Source organism: Trematomus bernacchii, unplaced genomic scaffold, assembly GCF_902827165.1.
Source record: "Trematomus bernacchii unplaced genomic scaffold, fTreBer1.1, whole genome shotgun sequence".
In the NCBI taxonomy this organism is placed as follows: Eukaryota; Metazoa; Chordata; class Actinopteri; order Perciformes; family Nototheniidae; genus Trematomus; species Trematomus bernacchii.
In genome coordinates, this window is record NW_022987852.1 from 249,392 (window position 1) to 272,627 (window position 23,236).

General features: G+C 42.8%; 1 protein-coding gene across 1 annotated transcript in view; it reads left to right on the forward strand.

The window, feature by feature from the left end:
* Nucleotides 1-12,028, forward strand: part of LOC117469070 (neuronal PAS domain-containing protein 3) — a gene marked incomplete at its 5' end in the record, with an annotated part of 223,829 nt that extends 211,801 nt beyond the window's left edge. Inside the window, 4 exon segments of the mRNA XM_034113450.1 lie at nt 1,647-1,794; nt 4,277-4,392; nt 9,970-10,223; nt 10,226-12,028. Of these exon segments, the coding sequence (XP_033969341.1) occupies nt 1,647-1,794; nt 4,277-4,392; nt 9,970-10,223; nt 10,226-11,584 (1,877 nt within the window).
* Between the last annotated feature and the right edge of the window lie 11,208 nt (nt 12,029-23,236).

The window sequence follows — 23,236 nt, forward strand, 5'->3', positions numbered from 1 at the left end:
AGCGGCGCCTGATTAATGCCAATACATATTGCTTGAGATAACCATTTAGTGGTTAATTTAGCCAAATGTATTGCCTGCGTATCCGTGTAGCAACACAGCGCTATCTGGTGGAGGTGGAAGGTACTAAAATGCTATTTCAGGTGTATGTTGTTGTCATCCTTTACTGGAGTCTGACTATCAAAAAACACAAAGTGCAAAAGGTTAAAGCTCTTTGTATTCTGATAGAAAACAGGAGGATGTTCAGGTGTATATCAGTATGTAGTGTCTCTACTTTAAAGAGTCCTCTCCTGCTGATGTTCAGGTGTATATCAGTATGTAGTGTCTCTACTTTAAAGAGTCCTCTCCTGCTGATGTTCAGGTGTATATCAGTATGTAGTGTCTCTACTTTAAAGAGTCCTCTCCTGCTGATGTTCAGGTGTATCAGTATGTAGTGTCTCTACTTTAAAGAGTCCTCTCCTGCTGATGTTCAGGTGTATATCAGTATGTAGTGTCTCTACTTTAAAGAGTCCTCTCCTGCTGATGTTCAGGTGTATATCAGTATGTAGTGTCTCTACTTTAAAGAGTCCTCTCCTGCTGATGTTCAGGTGTATATCAGTATGTAGTGTCTCTACTTTAAAGAGTCCTCTCCTGCTGATGTTCAGGTGTATATCAGTATGTAGTGTCTCTACTTTAAAGAGTCCTCTCCTGCTGATGTTCAGGTGTATATCAGTATGTAGTGTCTCTACTTTAAAGAGTCCTCTCCTGCTGATGTTCAGGTGTATATCAGTATGTAGTGTCTCTACTTTAAAGAGTCCTCTCCTGCTGATGTTCTGGTGTATATCAGTATGTAGTGTCTCTACTTTAAAGAGTCCTCTCCTGCTGATGTTCAGGTGTATATCAGTATGTAGTGTCTCGACTTTAAAGAGTCCTCTCCTGCTGATGTTCAGGTGTATATCAGTATGTAGTGTCTCTACTTTAAAGAGTCCTCTCCTGCTGATGTTCAGGTGTATATCAGTATGTAGTGTCTCTACTTTAAAGAGTCCTCTCCTGCTGATGTTCAGGTGTATATCAGTATGTAGTGTCTCTACTTTAAAGAGTCCTCTCCTGCTGATGTTCAGGTGTACATCAGTATGTAGTGTCTCTACTTTAAAGAGTCCTCTAATCAGGCATGCTTACACACTAAGATTAGCGTAAATCTCATATTAACATGTTAGCGCAAAGTTTCAAAACGTAACCTAAAAAGATCTCATCATGAAGAGCATCCTTGGACAGACATTATGTGATAGTATGTGAGTTTATTGTCTCAGGGCAATCAGAGAAACACAGATACATTAACAGACAGCCAAACACACACACACACACACACACACGGAGGTTGGCAGTGTGTGTTGGTCTGATTAATGACGGCAGCTCTCAGCCAGCTGTCACATGACATCTGATGACTGCCTCTCTCTCTTCCTCTTCCTCTCTTTTCTCTCGTGTGTGAAGAACAAGCTGCTCAGTCTGATGTCCAAAAGTTTGAAACAGCCAGACAATCCAACTGAATCCACCGTGACATAACAAACCCTCTCTCTCTCTCTCTCTCTCTCTCTCTCTCTCTCTCTCTCTCTCTCTCTCTCTCTCTCTCTCTCTCTCTCTCTCTCTCTCGCTCTCTCTCTCTCTCTCAGTGATAAACAAGGGTCAGTGTGTGACAAAGTACTACCGGTGGATCCAGAAGAACAGCGGCTACATCTGGATCCAGTCTGCTGCGACGCTCACCATCAACACCAAGAACGGCAACGAGAAGAACGTCATCTGGGTCAACTACGTCCTGAGGTCAGAGGTCAACTGGGGTCTCAGTTTTAATAAATCTTCCCTGACTTATAACCAGAGATGGCAAAAGTACACACGTCCTTCACTCAAGTAGAAGTACAGATACTCGTGTTTAAAAATACTCTGGTGAAAGTAGAAGTACTGACTAAACTTCTTTACTCAAGTGAAAGTAAAGAGGGCTTTGAAATGTACTTCAGTAAAAAGTACCCATAACTAGCAGCTGTTTTAAAGAGTACCTGACCTCCCTTTATATTAATAGAACAATAATGTCATTGTTAGCTAATGAATGTTTCCATGCTGAACAACGGCAACATGACAACGTTTTCATTGGTCCCTCTTCTTTAGAGAAGACCAGGAAATGATGGATACACGGATCGTGTTCAAATCAATAGGCACGCAATGACTCTAAATAATAATGATCACGCCACCAAACACACATTCAAACTAAAGGAACCAGCCTGTTTGGGAAATGTGAGAAGTAGAAAGTACAGGTATTTGTGTTCAACATGTAAGAAGTAGAAAGTACAGGTATTTGTGTTCAACATGTAAGAAGTAGAAAGTACAGGTATTTGTGTTCAACATGTAAGAAGTAGAAAGTACAGGTATTTGAGTTCAACATGTAAGAAGTAGAAAGTACAGGTATTTGGGTTCAACATGTAAGAAGTAGAAAGTACAGGTATTTGAGTTCAACATGTGAGAAGTAGAAAGTACAGGTATTTGTGTTCAACATGTAAGAAGTAGAAAGTACAGGTATTTGGGTTCAACATGTGAGAAGTAGAAAGTAAAAAGTGGTCAGAAAAATAAGTAGTGGAGTAAAGTACTGATACCAGAAACATGTACTTAAGTACAGTAACAAAGTATTTGTACTCCAATACTTCCCACCTCTGCTTATAAAAATAAAAAAATTATGCAAATAAGAAAAAGATGAGCGTACTATAACGGATTGATTAATGCATGTATGGGACAAATGAATTAGTTAATTGAATGTATGTAATGTGAATTACTGTATATTGTGAAATGCACGTTGAAAAATATATTATTGCAGGGAGTTGTTAGCATCCAATGCAAGTAATTTAACATGTGAGAGAAAATAGAAACAAACAAATCAGTAAAGATGTTTATTCAAGGTTTAAAAACATATTTGGCGTCATTCAAAGCTACTTCCCCAACTTTGTTCTTAATGAATGAAAAATTATGAACAAAGCTACAAGAATGAGCGTATGATAATGAATCAAAAATGCATGTATGCAACACATGTATTAATTTAAATGAATGTATTTAATGAGAATGATATAGTGAAATGCACATTTAATGTTATATTATGCAGGGAATTCATATGTGAGAAAATATGAATGAGTTCAATTAATGTATGTATTGGGAATTGTATTGTAAAATTACACAAATGCACATTAAGTATAATATGTTTGCAAGTAATTTAATATGTGAGAGAAAACACTGAAAAAGCTTAAACGGGACCTATCTTGCAAATGCACTTTCTGATGTCTTCTCTACATCAACATGTGTCCCCGGTGTGTCCCCGGTGTGTCCCCGGTGTGTCGGGGAACTCACGCAGCGTCAGGAAATAAAACCCTCTCTCTTTTCCTCCGTACCCAAATCTCTAAAAACGGGGGAACAACGGAGCTGATCCAGATTTGCGTCCGATATGACGTAATATCTGAAATGTGGACCCACGGCCCTATCAGAAACGTTGCTATCAGAAACAATGCCCGACTGTTTTGGACGTAATATGGTCGGTGTTTACATTAGCATCGCTAACACTCAGAGCTAACCTGTACTGGAGAGCATGTGTGTGAAGAAGCAGGAAATAAAAAGGAACTCACCTTGTGGTATAACCGGCAAGAGAGAAAGCCTTTGAGCTCCATACTGTTTCAGAGAGAATCCTTGATAATCCATGATATGGTGTTTCATCACGGCAGTATTTAGTTTAGACGGTAGCTGCCGGGTCCCGCATAAGCTCCGCCCCTCTTTTTTATTTTTTAAAGCTTTATACCCAAATCAGCACTTTAGAAACAGGAAGTGAAACAGAGGGATATGAGGCATGGCTAGAATGGGTGATCTGTTTGGTATTTTGAGCAAAACACTTCATAGACATGTTTTTTATATATTTGTATATATCTGAGACCTATGCTATTGCCTAAAAATAGCATCATAGGTGACCTTTAAGTAAATATCTTCCTTTTTGTCATTTCAGTCATGATTCCCTTTGCTTAGTGTTGGACTATGATTGAATATCATTGTTTTAAATCTAGTTAAATTGGGATGTGTGAATATAAAAGGTTATATCGTTCTTAAACTAAACACAAACATATATGACGTCAAGGGTGGGACTCGATATGGACTTCATTTTACAATTTTTCGCCAATTAGCATCTTTTATTAGCTTAGAAACAAATGAGGGTAAAGTTAAGTATTGTACGTGTTCCCACTGACTGAAACTAAACTATTTTTGTGCTTTTTTTTTGCAGTAATCATGAGTATAAAGACTTCCCCATGGACATCTTCCAGCTGCCCAACCTGCCCGAGAAAACCTCCGAGTCCTCCGAATCCTCCGACTCCGAGTCCGAGTCTAAAGAAAACTCTGGTAAGTCGGAAAGAAAAGACGAAAGAGAGAAGATTAAATATCATTTTAGAAAGAAAAGGAATATGATGAAAATAGTACGTTAAAATGAACACTAAGACAAAGAAGTGTACCAATATGAGGGCATAATATCCTGTCTTTTTTTAGCCCTGAGCGCAGGATTAGCTGAAAAGAGTCCAGGAAGCTTATTTACAAGTTAACAGCGTTTAATTAAACAATGATACGATGATACAATGACATTTGCAAGGATGGCGGCTCCCCCGATGGTCAGCTGGTCCGTTCGCGTGGGTCAGCTGCATGGATGTATAATAAGAACTGGATACAGCGTGGGAGGCGGGGCCTCGTTCATTCCTATGAGAGTTGCTCATTGGTGCATGAAGACAAAATGGCCCAACTTTTGAGAGAGCGAAACGTCACAAAAGTATTCATATAATCATATAATCCGTTCTTATTGTGCATCCATGGGTAAAGGTAAAACTCATGTAGTACTGAACACGTCACATGAACGTGCCGGGCGGCGCGGTCCCGTGGGTTAGATGCGCGTTCATAATGCAGAGGAAAATAACTCTCAGAATAACGTTAGTAGCACATTTTACAACTTGAGGACCGAATGTTTTTAATAAGGGCTATACAAACGTTCATACTGGGTAGTTTATTTAGTTTAAAAAAAATTATACATTATATATTTACAGACGTCTCTTTCCCAATGTTAGTCGATGGGAAAAAGTATTTCCGGGCCCAGCGACTGATACGGAAGTGTAGTACCGCCGTTTGGCCACAACGAATATTTTCCTCAGAGTCCGGCGCACTTCCTGGGGGCTTGCGGCTCCCCCGTTGGTCAGCTGGTCCGTTTGCGTGGGTCAGCTGGGGAAGAGGCCGATTTCCTGTGTGCATCACATGTTAAAGTCTAAAGTCTTCTCCCATTGGTCGGCGTCAACGGGGGCGGGACCAAGGCACGTTCTGTCGTTTTCTGGTGTTAGTTTTACAATATTCTAATATCTGTTGGTCATTTAAACATTCCCTAATAATAGTATTGCAGCGTCAATAAGTGAGGGTTTCTCCTTAAATTCACGTACACAAAACATAATATTAGCTACATGCTAATGCTAAATTGAAGTTAACAATATTTACTCGCGAAAACCGGAAGTCGAGTGTGAACATCCGGTTTCCGGAATAAAACAGCTTTAAATTAGAACAGTGTATTCATTTAAATTACGCCATATAAATATTGATTTTATTCCTTACATTATCCAATCCAATCCAACTTTATTTATATAGCACAATTAAAAACCTCAGAGTCGTCCGAATCCTCCGACTCTGAGTCCGAGTCTAAAGAAAACTCTGGTAAGTCAAAAAAAGACACGAGCAAAGAAAGAAGATTAAATGTTATTGGGAAATATTATTTTAGAAAGAACATGGTGTATGGGAAACAACCAGAGTAAATATGTTGAAAATAGTACATTGAAATGATATTACTTAAGTTATTTTAGTCTCTCACATATTAAACTACTTGCATTGGATGTTAACTTCCTGCAAAATATTATACCTAATGAGCATTTGTGTCATTTTACAATACAACTCCCAATACATACATGAATTTAACTCATTAATTTGTTCCGAGAGAAAGAAGGATACTTATATGAACCAAGGGCAAAATATCATGTCTTTTTTCCAGTCACAATATCCTTATAAAGCCTGTTTGTTTCCCTACATGCACCTCTTCAAGTGTTATAATAACCAGCAGTAAGAAATACAGCCTGAAATACAGCCAAAGATGTTTTATCAGTGTTTGCCAGGCTCGATGATGATGAACGCCAACAACTGCAGGGGAGAAAGAGCTCTTTCTGGCAGCGCTGCAAAAGAACGCCACAAAAATGACATGAAACACGGCGTAACTCTACAGAACGCCACAAATACTTCCTCACTAAACTGCACAAAAAGGCCTCAAATCACCACTGAACTATCGGTGAATAAAGCACCGAAACACAACAAATGGCAATAAAATCCCACGTTGTGCAGCATCGAACCAAAGCCCGGAAAATGAGGGTGATAGGAATATTGTTTCCAATCTTTAGGGGCGGATAAACTTTTAGAAGTTGCCAATATTTCTCAGGAAATGTCATCTTATGTTGGAGGAAATGGCAATAAGTGCAGTCGGCCAATCAGCACATCCCGTTGTTTGTCCAGGGAACTCTTTTGTTTGTGTTCTAGTTAATTTAACATATTTAATAATATAACTTCTGTGGTTCTTGCTCCAGTACATTTACTATAAACCGGGTTATGTTAGAAATACAGAACAGTCATCTCGGATCGTTACCTTTTCTTATCGTTATGATAGAAATGAAACCTGCCGTACGAGAGAAATGTTCTCGGGGTAATCTTTAGGGGATCTGACTCAAAATAACATGTTAAAAAAAGTGGAATAAATTAAGCATTTCATTTTAAACTCATTATTAAATCCACAATAAGATTTGACACCTACAACTTTTTTAAAGATTAGGACATTTGGGCTGTTCTACTTATTGCAAATCACACAAATTATACAAAAAATGTTCACCAATAACTAATCTGTAAGAGGTTGACCAATCACAACAGAGCCGGCCAGATAACCAATCAGAGCAGACTGGGCTCTGGTTTCAGACAGAGGGTGAAAAGAGGTGCTGCAGCACAGAGAAAAATAAAGAGCTTTTTGAACATTAAAGCATGGAGACATGTCCCAGTCGAGAAAAGTATACATAACCTGTCACTAGAAACCCAATAACTAACACTACAGGGAACAAGACCTCATGTGAGCATTCATACAGAAAGAAAATAGACCCTAAAAATACCAGAAATATATATAATACAAATCAGGGATTAATTTAACTGTGTGTCACCAACACTGAAGACGCTCACACTCTGCCAATATCGTTGAATTTGAACCAAAACACGGCCTCAAAATAACATGTTAAATTAAGCATTTCATTTTAAACTCATTATAAATTTGATTTGACACCTACAACATTTTTTTAAATTAAGATTTTTAATTGTTAAAAACCTCATGATTTACACTACAGGGAACATGAACCAATGTGAGCATCCATACAGAAAGAAAATAGACCATAAAAATACTGAATCCAGAAATATATATAATACAAATGAGGGATTAATTTAACTGTGTGTCACCAACACTGAAGACGCTCACACTCTGCCAATATCGTTGAATTTGAACCAAAACAGAGCGAAATATTATCAGGTCCTGCAGCCTATGTGATGGAATCAGAGCCAGCTGCTGTTCGCGCTGCAGGAGGAAGATTCTGGCTCGCTTTCGGCTGTAAAACCGTGCCAGATGCTGCAGATCCAGCCAGCTCCAACACGCCCGAGGTGCTCAGGCTCAACATATTCTAAAATGAGATATCCGACCTTTGACCTTTGTTCTGTTCGGATGCAATCTGTGCAGAGAAGACACGGAAAACAGCAGCCAGAAACATCTTTCTATTATACGTGGTGCATTAACAGGACGTTCATATGAGACAAGTTTACAAAGATGCCCCAAATTACCAATTGAGGATTAATCCATCGCAAAAAATAATCCCCAAAATATCAGGCACAATATGCTGGAACGTGACTTTGTATATAATCTTTAATTATTTTGTATTTTATTCTATCTTTATTGGACATGTTATGTTTATATAATACAATTTATTTCACTTTATTTTATTCTAAAAATGTCATGAAAACCAATTTGAAGTTCATGATTCTGAATGACGATTTTCCGGTTTGATAAAAACAAGTGATGATGCTTTTTAGGAAATTAAAGGGATGTATTTGAACATTGTGAAGGGTTGTTCAAGATGTACGTGTTCATTAGAAACTAAATGACTGGATTCAATCTCAATAAAATGACGACGAAAAATATAGATAATGGCCAGCGTTATGCTATAAATTGGGTTGGAGCAAAAGCCAAGAAATGTTAAAAAATACTTCCCATAATGCAACTTGATAGGAATTGTAATAGACCCTACCCTCTGTTGGACGGTTAGTAACATAGGATCCTCTTTAAAACCAATCCAAACTAACGAAAATGGCAATGTCTATAAAAATATCGATATTTCCATTTGGTGGACAACTAAATAAATACATCTAAGACTTTATTGTTTTATCTTTGACAAATCTTGGTTCTTTTTTACCAAATCAAACCAAAACCCTCCGCTAACACTGAAGACTTTTGGTCAACGCTTGTTTCCAGACCGAGAAAGAAATGTGCCGTTTACTTGGAAAGCTCGCCTAATAGAGATACAAGGTTTTCCCCAGACAAAGCAATTGAGTCGACATTTCAGGTGCCATGAGGGAGTCAGAGCGCTGCCAGCTGGGCAGCCGCTGGCCTGTGTGTGCTGGCAGAGTTTGAAGTGTGTGTGTGTGTGTGTGTGTGTGTGTGTGTGTGTGTGTGTGTGTGTGTGTGTGTGTGTGTGTGTGTGTGTGTGTGTGTGTGTGTGTGTGTGTGTGTGTGTGTGTGTGTGTGAGTGAGTGTGTGTGTGTAATGGGCTGGACAGCACAAACATGCCTGAACAGCAGCAGCTACAGATACTGAACACACATCAGTGCGTCCACAACACAACTCGACATGGAAATCCTGTCCGGGAAAAGAAAGGGATCAACACCTGAAGCACCTGAGAGTCACTGCTCTGGAATCCAAATTGGACAGACTCAAGCCTGAATAGTCATGTGAAGAAAGGAAGAGTCCGTTGCCTTTGTTTTCAAATGTTATGTTATGCTATTGGCTGGATTTTCAATTAAGTATTGTCCGAAGATTCATGTTTGCAAGAGGATAAACTCTCACGATGTTGGTGATCTTTTGGAGACCCAACATCCGGACAAACTTCCAAACTTATGTTGGCGTGCTTATATTTCCCAATTAGCACCTAACACAAAACTAAGGCTAATGGGAATAGCCTATTTCTAGGCCTATTAGCATTAAGATAAGCTCTTATTTATAGAAACTTGGGCTGATTTTATACTATTGGTTGGATTTGCCATTAAATATTTTCCCGAGATTCATGTTTCCAACTCTCAAACTTTCCTTTAAACACAAGAGATATTTCGTTAGCGTGCTAATATTTGCTAATTAACACTGAACACAAAGCTATGGTTTATGGGAATATCCTATTTCTAGGCATATTGTCATTAAGTAAGCACTGATGGTGGTGGTAGAGGAATGGTTACTGGATCATCAAAGTTATAAAAATTCAACCTGAGGAGAACATGAATCTCCGAAACAAAATGTTTCAGTAACTCATCCATTATTTGTCGATTCATTTCAATTGCAAATGCAACTCTAAACCTCATTGTGACACTAAGGAAACAGTCAGGGGAACATTGAAGTGGATCCATCCTCTGGGGAACATTGAGTGTCCGTGACAAGTTAATCAATTCCATTATTTGTCGAGACATTTCAATTTCAAATGCAACTCTAAACCTCTTTGTGGCACTGTAGTAAAAGCCATGGGATCATTGAAGACAATTCATCTTCTGGGGAGATGTTATATCAAATATGTGTCGAGGTGTTTGAGTCTAAACCCTGTACCTCTTTCTTTGCAACAGATAACGAGAACGCCAAGTCAGAAGGGAAGCCGAGCCTCCAATCAGAGCGCGAGGATCCCGAGACGGACAGCAAGCGTCAGCAGCAACCCGGCCAATCACACTGCTCCTCAGACCAGGAAATGAAGCGTCAAGAGGAAGGAGACAGTTCGAGTAATCCTGAGAGTCAAGACAGCGACGACAGTCTTGAACCTTCAGATGTAGAGAGGGAGGAACAGGAAGAAGCAAATGGAGGAGGTGGAGGGGGAGGAGGAGGAGGGGAGGAGGGGGAGGAAATGGAGGAGGAAGAATTGGGAGATTAACAGGATTAGTTGGGTTAGGAGGATTGGGTGCCATTGGAGGACTTGGTACTCTGGGTGGGCTTCATATTAAAGTAGAGCGCTACGGAGAGGGAGAAGATGCTCAGCTGCACAACTCACAAACTTCTTCAGAGGAGGAGGAGGAGGAAGAGGATGATGACGACGATGAGGAGGAAGAAGTCTTGCAAGATTGCGACAGCGCCAACGCCGGAAACAGGCTCCAGAAGAGGAGGAAAAGGAGGAAAGTGCAGAAATGGGATGGACCCCGAAGCAAGAGGCTCCGTCTCTCCTCAATGTCGCCTAGTCCCAACGATTTAGGAGATACTACGCCACTCGTTGACCAATCCCAGACCTCCTCATCTGCTAACTCCTCCCACCTCCTCACCTCCGCTGGATCCCCAACGAGTGCGTCGTCCTCAGTCCTGAAGATCAAGACGGAAATGGCCGAGCCGATCAACTTCGACAACGACAGCAGCATCTGGAACTTCCCGCCCAACAGAGAGATCTCTAGAAACGAGTCTCCGTACAGCATGACCTCCAAACCGGCCCCTCCCTCTTCCCACGAGAGCTTCCCCTCACCCCAGGGAGGCATTCCCGAGTCCGTCCTCACCCCTCCTGGAAACGATGGAGGGTCCGGAGGAGGAGGGAGGAAGCCTCCTTACAACGGGAACTCTTCATCTTCTTCCAGCTTAGCTCCTCCATCCAGCGCCTCCTCCTCCGACCCTCTATCGCCTCCTCTTTCCGCTTCACCTCGGGATAAACAACAACAACAACAAGGCACTCCGACAACCTCTTCTTCCTCATCTTCTTCCTCCATAACCTCGTCCTCCTCGCTGCTGTACTCTGGTGATCTCGAGGCGTTACAGCGTCTACAAGCCGGTAACGTCGTGCTCCCGTTGGTCCACAGGGTCACGGGAACGCTTGCCTCGACGAGCACCACTTCTCCACGAGTTTACACCACCGGGACCATCAGATACGCACCCGCGGACGTAACCTTGGCCATGGCTCAAGGCAACCTCCTCCCAAATGCTGCCATGAACTTTGGCGACGGCTCCGGCTTTGGTTTGGACCCTAAAACGCCGATGGAGATGCTTTACCACCACGTGCACCGGCTCAATATGTCGGCAGCAGCGGCCGCCGGTGGTCCGTTTCTCGGATCTCCAACATCCACGGTGGGAAACGGCGCTCTTGGAGGCCAGATGCCGACGGCAGCCAACGTGTTCACGACGGCGGAGGGACTTTTCTCAACTCTACCGTTCCCAGTGTACAGTAATGGGATCCACACCACACAGACAACTCTGGAGAGGAAGGAGGATTAGTGAGAGGCGTTCGAGACCGCATTACTGTGTTTCTGGAATCAAAGTTAAAGACTACTCACTAGTAACAAAACAAAAAAAAGACTTGCGTTTTATCAACACAGCACTGTGTTCCCGAGGGGAGGAAGGACAGGGAAGGATGGCAGATGTACTCTAGCACTTTGAATCTGAGCAACTGAGCTTGTGTAATAGACATGAATGACACTCAAACATGTCCCCCTTTTCTATCTTTCTCCTCTCTCCCCTTCCTCTGTCTTTGTGCGATCAGCAGCGTTTTTTGCTCTTGAACAAAGACTATTCTTTATTGTAAAGAATTTCTTTTTTTGCCTACAGAGAATTCATATTGCCTAAGGACTCCGCCGGAGCCTGACGGGGATCACTTTTATTATTTCTCTTGTTTCTGTAGCGTCTTTATGAAGATGCTGATTGTGTGTATTTAAAGGAGGACGGCACAGGGCTTTGTAATGGACAGGACACTCTTCGTGGCGCTCCTCCCGATGTATCTTGATGTGATCAAGGCTTGAAAAGGACATTTTTTAATCGGAAAAGAGGGAGCTCAGAGGTAATAATCTTTTGAAAAAAGGTTTTTGAGGACGTTTCTCGATTGAGGGAAGAGCTAAGAGAATTAATGCTGTTATTCTTTACATTTCTTCCTTTTTTTTATAAAAATATACTAGCTCAGATTTAACGTACAAATCAAGCATTGTGAAGAAAAACTAAAAAAGCAATTTCAGCCGGGTAATGACCTGTGAATTATCGAATGTTACTACTTCCTCTTTTATCCCAGGAGTTTACCTACAGGTCTCGCACCAAACATAACCTCCTCTACATCTCCTTCATCTCACTCTGTCGTCCTCTCTCTTGTCTACCGGATCTTTCCGTCTACATTTCTTCCTGTCTTCAGATTCATGGTGCTATCGAGCGTCAGTGACCCTGATCAGCTGGCTGATGTGGGAGCTGTAAACGAACCCACAGACTGATCGTGTGTTTAGTTTTGGAGGGGGAACAATCCTAGTTTTATTTTCTCTTCTGACCTTCAGGAAAGTCAGAAACACAACAAGAACCTGAGAACCTCTAAATCCACAACATCATCTCCATGTTTCGTCCTGTATGTCCTTCCTTTGTTTGTCTTAGAACAAATGTGATTGGGCCATGAGGGGCAACTCCGCATGGCAACATGGAGGTGATTGGTTGAATTTAATTTGCTACATGGTGTCATTTTTATTTTGTATGTATCTTCTAACTTAATCACTATTAGCACCATACTCCGCATGGCAACATGGAGGTGATTGGTTGAATTTAATTTGCTATATAGTGTCATTTTTATTTTTTATATGTCTTCTAACTTAATCACTTTTAATTCTCAGTGAGACTGAGGCTAATATGCTAGTGGCGCTAACTTGAAAAATGAATGTTAAAAACCTCGACCGGTTCCTGTTTGATCGCTGTTTAGTTTTATTGTTACTACTTTTTTTCCTCCTCCTTCTTCCTTAAAACAGAATCACCTCCACAAGATTTTCCTAAACAATCCACTCTCTTCCATCTCATCGCCGGACCCTGTGATAAAACAACACATATCAACAAGGAGATTGTAATAAAGACGTGCATTTTCAATCAAACTATCAAACAATCAATCCAATAACTACAAAAAAAGATATGGATTTTTAGAGGAAGAGAAAAGAAATCACATTCCTTTAAACAATGTTGTCTGTCGTTGTTCTTCTGTTCTGTGTTTCCTTCCCCGTCTACGTTGCCAAAAAAAAAGAAATCTCACAGTGTTTTTTAAAAGCACTCTGATTCTCCTTCATTTGTATTTTTTTTTTCTTCTACTTTTTGGTAAAAAGAGAAAAAAACAGAAGAAGATAATAAACAAGTAATAATTAAAACGGTAAAAAAAAAATACTGTCACGACATCCATCTTTTTAAAAGTCGACAGCCCCGTCTTTACCATCCTGTCATACCTTATTACCCAGTGTGATTAAGCCGTAAAAACGTGTTACCGATGTGTTTAGTGTCACTGGCTGTCAAAAAGTCTCTCATGGCGACTTCTCTCTCTGTGTGTGTTGACTATATGCAGTATATACTGAGCTACTGTAGCTGTTTTTGTCCTTTGTCTTCTCTGTGCTCTATCTCTAGTGTGGGGGATGGGAAATGGGCGGGGCTTAGACAGAAAGGGGTGGAGTCTACGGGATGATTGACACCCCAAAAATGGCAACCCTCTTCGTCCCCCCGCCCCCTTCTATCTGCAGTCTTAGTGAAACCAGTGGAGGTTTGTGGAATTTCGTGTTTGGTGGCCTTTGCAAAAAAACAAAAAAAACAATTTGTGGAGTCCACCTTTTTTTCCGCTGCTTCCTTTTTGTCTTTGTAAAACCTCTTTTTGTTTCATGTTGTTTTTTTTAAAGGTTTTCTAATCCTCTCTTTCTCTCTCTGCTATTGCTTTTTGCTGTTGTGTAGTCTTATACAAACCTCTTTATCTTGCTGTCCTTTCTCTCAGAGATGAAAAAGATTCTTTAACTAGCTCAAAGGTTTATGGAGCCATGTTATTTGCCACTAAGGAATTCTGGGAATTGTAGTTTCCAGCTCTTGCATTACAAAGTATTAAATAACTAATACATATTTACATTATATAGAAGACATTATGATGAGAAAAAGGCCTAAAGTAGCATTTTGTAGATTTTAGTCCTGGAAAAAAACCCATAAAAGCCTCAGTTGTGAAGCATTTCCCAGAGTTCCTTGGGGCATCCTGTGTGCATTGGGTGTATTTCATTGGTTCCCACCAAACTTGTTGACTTCCAAACTTCTCTCACGGGACAATAAGTGGTTCAGGGGGGGGGGAGCAAAAAAGAAAACTATTTCAGGACACGTGATACAAACCGATTTTAAAGATTTGTAAAGAAACTAAATGAAGAAAAAAATATTTCGCACTATAAATCTATTTTTATAGGTGTTTTGGAAAACTGAACTGCATGTTTGTAAGTTCGTCCGATGCGTTTCCTGTTAACGACCCCTCGTTTTTTGTTTTTTTTCGGTCTTATTTGTGTTTTTTAAGTCTGTCAAACGGGGACGTGTTGGAGGCCGGTCGGAAAAATTAAAGTCTGTATCGTCAAAACAACGAAAGGCCTCCAACCCCCCCCACATTCACATCAGGAAAAACACGATCCGTATATCGTCTGTACTTTCTGTGAAGTCTTGTTACCGCGACTAACACGTCACAAAAAACACGTGTATGACGTTTATTTTTCTCTTAAAAAGGGGGAATGTGATTGGTCCACTCGATCTGTCGGCTGATTGGTGGGTCGTTTGTCGTTGAATGTTAAATCCAGTCGTTTAAGGAGCCTTTTGTTTTTCGCGCTCCACTGGATTTTAGCGTTTTCTACTACTTTGGGCAGTTTTGCGTGAAAACAGGAGGGGGGGGGGCACAAATGAATGTCAAGACCCCATTTGGTGAAGAAAAAAGGGGGGGGGGGGGGCGAGTTGGGGGGCACATAACTCAGATGAAACCAGGAAATACACCCACATGTTACAAAAACCAAACAGCCGGTCCAAGCTGTTTCAATGTTTTTCTGTGTTTTATGTCGAAAAATGAAAACTTTGCTGGTGATTTTAAAAACGTTAAAAACCTTTATCACAGCTGCTGTCAAAAATACATAGTGTTTAAGAATTACAAATATTGAAAAATCACTTCATTTACCTGTGAAGAAACTGTGTCTGTGTTTTTAACTATTTCTTGTACAATTATACAGATTCTTTTATGAGGAACTTGGTGCCAAGTAGCTGAAATACGGGAGAGAGGGAATCTCTTATTATCAATGTTAACAGTGTTATACAATTCTAAATACAAACAAATTAAAATATTAAAAAAGAGAAAACTATGGTACATTTCTATTTGTTGTTTTGATTATTTTCTCCTCGCTGAAGAGGGGAAAGACACACGACTAACTGATGCTAACTTTGAGTGCCTGGCTTATCTTTTGTTGTTATTATTATTGTTTTCGTAAGACATCTTTATGAGTTCATTTATCATGAATAATGCTGCAAATCGAAAATGTATATACTTCATTTTTATAGCAGTTGTTCTTTTATAAGTTGACTAGGTTCCCATCCGTTCTGAGGAACGTCACACACATGGTCGTCTTTCTGTAACCCGGTTTGACCATCTTACAGGTGCCATATTCATAATAAAACTTTCTCTCGAATTTGTTACCAGATTGCATCCTTTCTTCTGTTTCACACCTTCAGCCATCCAACACTACGAATCTCAATAAGCTGCTTTCTGTCTCTTCTGTATATCGCATTTTCTTTTAGTTCCTCTTTTTAGTTTGAAGGCAGCCTGCTTGTGTTCTGTTTCCCTAATTAGAACCTGATGCTGCATCTTGTAACATTACATTACATGTTACTTGTTGGACGCTTTTATCCAATGCGACTTACGTACTCAATACTGTGGGCAATTTGGGGTGAAGTGTCCCAGCGACACAACGACATGCTGACTGCAGTGGTCCCAGCTGTGTGCGTCACTCTTTAGTGTCCCCTGGTCTCCCAGCTGTGTGCGTCACTCTTTAGTGTCCCCTGATCTCCCAGCTGTGTGTGTCACTCTTTAGTGTCCCCTGGTCTCCCAGCTGTGCGTCACTCTTTAGTGTCCCCTGGTCTCCCAGCTGTGTGCGTCACTCTTTAGTGTCCCCTGGTCTCCCAGCTGTGTGCGTCACTCTTTAGTGTCCCCTGGTCTCCCAGCTGTGTGCGTCACTCTTTAGTGTCCCCTGGTCTCCCAGCTGTGTGCGTCACTCTTTAGTGTCCCCGGGTCTCCCAGCTGAGTGCGTTACTCTTTAGTGTCCCCTGGTCTCCCAGCTGTGTGCGTCACTCTTATGGCGCATTTCCACCATGGCGCGGAGCGCGGTTTAAGCGTGCCGTGTCGTGCCGGGCCCGTTTTTGGTTGCGTTTCCACTAGGCCTAGTTCCGGCCCGGGGCTACTTTTTCACCTTTTTTCTGGCCCGACAAAATCGTGGTTCTATCGGGGCCAACAACCAGGCTGAGTCGGGCTGAGTTTGCTAAACTAGAGAGAGAATCGCTGGCAAGGGGGCTACAACTACAACAAGATGAACATATTTGACCGTGATTTAATTGTAATACACGTTTCAAAATGATGAAGTAACAACATACTGATACCGGTTAGTAAAAACCATGAATTAATGCTTTGACAAGTCTGCAGACAGACGGCAGGTGAAAAACCTTTTAAAATGCGCGTTGTCTAAATGGAGATTGGCTAAGCTAACGCAATATATGCTCCGACCGTCCACACTCACAACAACGGCCTATACAGACATAAATAAAGCAGCGACTGTATTCACCATGACACAGGCAGTCTGTGGTTTGAACTTGTTTAACTTTTGTCTAGTTTCTGAACAGATATGAGGAGCTGTGAGCTCTGAGTGCTAACAGCTAACGGCTGTGTTGTTTTTCTGGGGTTCTCATTGAAGATGACGTCACGGCTCCGCCTACACTGCGTTACTATAGATACTACCCCAGTTCCTAAACTGTAATGGAAATGCGCCATAAAGTGAGCCAGTCCTAACGAGGCCTAGCCATACCGAGCGAGGCCGTGTAGTGGAAATGCGCCATTAGTGTCCCCTGGTCTCCCAGCTGTGTGCGTCACTCTTTAGTATCCCCTGGTCTCCCAGCTGTGTGCGTCACTTTTTAATGTCCCCTGGTCTCCCAGCTGTGTGCGTCACTCTTTAGTGTCCCCTGGTCTCCCAGCTGTGTGCGTCACTCTTTAGTATCCCCTGGTCTCCCAGCTGTGTGCGTCACTTTTTAATGTCCCCTGGTCTCCCAGCTGTGTGCGTCACTCTTTAGTGTCCCCTGGTCTCCCAGCTGTGTGCGTCCCTCTTTAGTGTCCCCTGGTCTCCCAGCTGTGTGCGTCCCTCTTTAGTGTCCCCTGGTCTCCCAGCTGTGTGCGTCACTCTTTAGTGTCCCCTGGTCTCCCAGCTGTGTGCGTCACTCTTTAGTGTCCCCTGGTCTCCGTTGCGTTTTGAGCTTTTTGAAGCATTTTATAATTCCAGCGTTCTGTAATGCAGCACTTTTCGTAGACGCTGCGCAGGTTTTGTCAAGTTGGTGAAGATAAGTCTTTATTTCCATGGGTTTTGGCACATGTGTGTTTTTATATTTGCATCGTTTCTGGAGCTGCAGAACGTTTGCGCCTGTCGGCCACCGTAGGATGATCTCAGAACGTGTGGATTTTCAAACAAAGAGAACAAAAAAATACTGAGACATAAGAAAGTATCTCCATGCGTCTTTTCCCTTCCTCTCCGTCTCCTCGACCTTCCTCTCAGCGTTCAGTATGACAGATCAGAGAGACGCTGAGGAGGGAAGGAGGGAAGGAGGCCCCGAGGCGTTTTGTCCTGCCTGGAAACCTTCACACCTCCAGCAGCCAATCAGCTGTGTGCATCTGCAGCAGAGAGGTGGAGGTGGATTCATCACCTGGACATTTGGGGGTCTCGTTACATCTGGAGAAATGAAGGCTGCCATCATCTCACTTCATTAGCCTCCACATGTTCTTGAAGGTGCATTCAGTCTTTCTAACTGTCTCACATTTCACAGGTGGAGGTACATTAAGTATTGTTCCCTTATATGTGTTTCTCATCGTCTGAAATCGAGTTTGCACATCACTTTTTAAACTGATTAAAGCCTTAACCCTAAGATGAGACCTACTTAAGAACCTACTACTTATATTAACTTGATTTGTTTTGTAATCATCGATTTCCTTGACATTTGTTCCAACTTCTTCTTCCAACCACGACTAAACTTCGCTGCAGATGTTCAAATGACATTCCCCTGACTGTGGATAACATTACATGACATGTTACTTGTTAGACGCTTTTATCCAAAGCGACTTACATACTCAATACTGTGGAGAATCCCCACAGGAGCAATTTGGAGTGAAGTGTCTCAGAGACACAACGACAAGCTGACTGCAGTGGGGTTTGAACCTGTGACCCCCTGATCCCAACACCAACGCACAACCCACTGCACCACACGCCTCCTCAAAGTCTCAAATGTACCAACGTAACCTCATACTTAAAAATATACTATTTATATACTAAATAACTAAAAAGTACAAAACCCATCAGTGAAGCCTCAGTGGAGGCCCAGCCCAAACTAGCTTTCAAGGCAGATTAACAATGTTTATGTCCATCATTGTATGTATGAAACTCACTAATTAAAGGAACCATGAATAGTATATTCTGTATTCTTTCTGTATTCTCTTGCTTAGAGCACAGGGGAAGATGCAAAGGACAATGTCTAGCTGGAGAGACGACTCGATTTAGGAACTTCTGTAGAGCCTAAATGTAATATTACCTTAAGAGATAATGTCAAAAGGCGAAATAGAGTTGATTTAATGTGACTTTTTCTGGGCATGAATCATAGACAAATTGAAGGAAAGATAAAATACTTGGTTGTTTATGACCTCCTCGTCCATGAAAGCAGACACAGAAATGTCAGTGAGTGTTTTTTGTCGTCTCTAATCAACACATATACAGATCATAGTTTCTGCGTGGACTAAAATGACTCTCTGCTCACCCAAACACACAATCAGCTGACACGTAGCCTCACTGATGAAGGGATTTGAAATGTCATTCAGTCTGATTATAAGGCTTCGTTCTCCTCAAAAAGCCTCTATCTGTATATTTATCCACCTCTCCTTGTCTCTTCCACTTTTATTACCTCCCTCCCTCCCCCTTTTCTCTCTCCTCATGCAGTAATAAGAGCGGAGAGGTCAGTCCGTCGACCCTCTGAGGCCGACCAGCCAACTTTAAATATTTCACACTATTTTAAATGAGCGCACATGAATCATAGATCACAGGCACTGGCGCCGATGTGTGTGTCAGCGTGTGTGTGTGTGTGTGTGTGTGTGTGTGTGTGTGTGTGTGTGTGTGTGCGTGCGTGCGTGCGTGCGTGCGTGCGTGCGTGCGTGCGTGCGTGAGTGCGTGCGTGTGTGTGTGTGTGTGAGGTGCTCCAACCTGAAGCTCCTTCTAATAACCTCTGGCTGTCCGTCTCAGCGAGGAGGTCTGATGTTGAATTTAGATCCGACAGCTTCAGTTCACCGGAGGCGTAACGAGGCTTTCATCATGTGACGGACGGATGATGAAACAAAGCGTTAGAGATGAAAAATCACCGTTTCTTTTTTTTAAATAATATATTTCATCTTCATCTATAGCTCTCTCTCGCAGAGGGCCCTGATCTCCCTAATTCCCAACATTCACCAGAAGTCAAAACATCACACAAATCTGTTGGAGGAGTTTTTGAAGACACAGAGACACGATGTGATGTTTAAAGATCCTGAAGTCAAAATGTGTCCTAATGTTCCTGCAGGGAGACGAGCTGAGAGAAGAGAATTCATTCAGAGTCTGTTTGAATGTTTCTATGCAGAGCTGCTTCCTGACTTTAAAGTCAATATGTGTGCAGCTGCAGTGGTGTAAAGCAACTACATTTACTCAAGTACTTGAGTTCAATTTTTAGGTACTTCTACTTGAGTATTTCCATTTTATGCTACTGTGTACTTCTACTCCACTACAGTTCAGAGGTACATGGTGTACTTCTACTCCACTACATGTATTTAATCCCTTTAGTTACTTCACAGATGTGGATGAATGATGTGAAATATAATCAAGTGTTAAATCAGACTTTAGTTCCACCTGGAGTAAATCCACAAGCTACCCTGCAGTATACAAAGTCATTCAAACTAGCTGCACCTTTACCAGCTTTGAGAACACTTTCATGATCAATCATTATAAAACATATCATATATATTATTCTGAAATGGACCAATCTGCACAATGACCACTTTTACTGTCACTACTTTCACTATATTTTGATGAGAATACTTTTCTACTTTTACTTGAGGAACATTTTGAATGCAGGACTTTTACTGTAACAGAGTATTCCTACACTCTGAGTACTTCTACTTTTACTACAAGTACAAGATCTGAGTACTTCTACTTTTACTCAAGTACAAGATCTGAGTACTTCTACTTTTACTCAAGTACAAGATCTGAGTACTTCTACTTTTACTCAACTACAAGATCTGAGTACTTCTACTTTTACTGAAGTACAAGATCTGAGTACTTCTACTTTTACTCAACTACAAGATCTGAGTACTTCTACTTTTACTCAAGTACAAGATCTGAGTACTTCTACTTTTACTGAAGTACAAGATCTGAGTACTTCTACTTTTACTCAAGTACAATACCTGAGTGCTTCTACTTTTACTCAAGATCTAAGTACTTCTACTTTTACTGTCTTGTACTTGTAAGCATGGCGCCATCACAGGTGAGAGTTTGCAACCATACATTTGTTCAGCAGAAATATATATATTTGTATATGTTTTGTTTCCATAGCTGCCCCTCAGCTGCTTGGTTCTGTTCAGGTGAGGCTAGTACAGCTGCAGACCCCTCAGCTGCTTGGTTCTGTTCAGGTGAGGCTAGTACAGCTGCAGACCCCTCAGCTGCTTGGTTCTGTTCAGGTGAGGCTAGTACAGCTGCAGACCCCTCAGGTGCTTGGTTCTGTTCAGGTGAGGCTAGTACAGCTGCAGACCCCTCAGCTGCTTGGTTCTGTTCAGGTGAGGCTAGTACAGCTGCAGATCCCTCAGGTGCTTGGTTCTGTTCAGGTCAGGCTAGTACAGCTGCAGACCCCTCAGGTGCGTGGTTCTGTTCAGGTGAGGCTAGTACAGCTGCAGACCCCTCAGCTGCTTGGTTCTGTTCAGGTGAGGCTAGTACAGCTGCAGACCCCTCAGCTGCTTGGTTCTGTTCAGGTGAGGCTAGTACAGCTGCAGACCCCTCAGGTGCTTGGTTCTGTTCAGGTGAGGCTAGTACAGCTGCAGACCCCTCAGCTGCTTGGTTCTGTTCAGGTGAGGCTAGTACAGCTGCAGATCCCTCAGGTGCTTGGTTCTGTTCAGGTGAGGCTAGTACAGCTGCAGACCCCTCAGCTGCTTGGTTCTGTTCAGGTGAGGCTAGTACAGCTGCAGACCCCTCAGCTGCGTGGTTCTGTTCAGGTGAGGCTAGTACAGCTGCAGACCCCTCAGCTGCGTGGTTCTGTTCAGGTGAGGCTAGTACAGCTGCAGGCCCCTCAGCTGCGTGGTTCTGTTCAGGTGAGGCTAGTACAGCTGCAGACCCCTCAGCTGCTTGGTTCTGTTCAGGTGAGGCTAGCACAGCTGCAGACCCCTCAGGTGCTTGGTTCTGTTCAGGTGAGGCTAGTACAGCTGCAGACCCCTCAGCTGCTTGGTTCTGTTCAGGTGAGGCTAGTACAGCTGCAGACCCCTCAGCTGCGTGGTTCTGTTCAGGTGAGGCTAGTACAGCTGCAGGCCCCTCAGCTGCGTGGTTCTGTTCAGGTGAGGCTAGTACAGCTGCAGACCCCTCAGCTGCTTGGTTCTGTTCAGGTGAGGCTAGTACAGCTGCAGACCCCTCAGGTGCTTGGTTCTGTTCAGGGGAGGCTAGTACAGCTGCAGACCCCTCAGCTGCTTGGTTCTGTTCAGGTGAGGCTAGTACAGCTGCAGACCCCTCAGCTGCTTGGTTCTGTTCAGGTGAGGCTAGTGCAGCTGCAGATCCCTCAGCTGCTTGGTTCTGTTCAGGTGAGGCTAGTACAGCTGCAGACCCCTCAGCTGCTTGGTTCTGTTCAGGTGAGGCTAGTACAGCTGCAGACCCCTCAGCTGCTTGGTTCTGTTCAGGTGAGGCTAGTACAGCTGCAGACCCCTCAGCTGCTTGGTTCTGTTCAGGTGAGGCTAGTACATCTGCAGATCCCTCAGCTGCTTGGTTCTGTTCAGGTGAGGCTAGTACAGCTGCAGACCCCTCAGCTGCTTGGTTCTGTTCAGGTGAGGCTAGTACAGCTGCAGACCCCTCAGCTGCTTGGTTCTGTTCAGGTGAGGCTAGTACAGCTGCAGACCCCTCAGCTGCTTGGTTCTGTTCAGGTGAGGCTAGTACAGCTGCAGATCCCTCAGCTGCTTGGTTCTGTTCAGGTGAGGCTAGTACAGCTGCAGACCCCTCAGCTGCTTGGTTCTGTTCAGGTGAGGCTAGTACAGCTGCAGACCCCTCAGCTGCTTGGTTCTGTTCAGGTGAGGCTAGTACAGCTGCAGACCCCTCAGGTGCGTGGTTCTGTTCAGGTGAGGCTAGTACAGCTGCAGATCCCTCAGGTGCTTGGTTCTGTTCAGGTGAGGCTAGTACAGCTGCAGATCCCTCATGTGCTTGGTTCTGTTCAGGTGAGGCTAGTACAGCTGCAGATCCCTCAGCTGCTTGGTTCTGTTCAGGTGAGGCTAGTACAGCTGCAGATCCCTCAGCTGCTTGGTTCTGTTCAGGTGAGGCTAGTACAGCTTCAGACCCCTCAGCTGCTTGGTTCTGTTCAGGTGAGGCTAGTACAGCTGCAGACCCCTCAGCTGCTTGGTTCTGTTCAGGTGAGGCTAGTACAGCTGCAGACCCCTCAGCTGCGTGGTTCTGTTCAGGTGAGGCTAGTACAGCTGCAGACCCCTCAGCTGCTTGGTTCTGTTCAGGTGAGGCTTGTACAGCTGCAGACCCCTCAGCTGCTTGGTTCTGTTCAGGTGAGGCTAGTACAGCTGCAGATCCCTCAGCTGCTTGGTTCTGTTCAGGTGAGGCTAGTACAGCTGCAGACCCCTCAGCT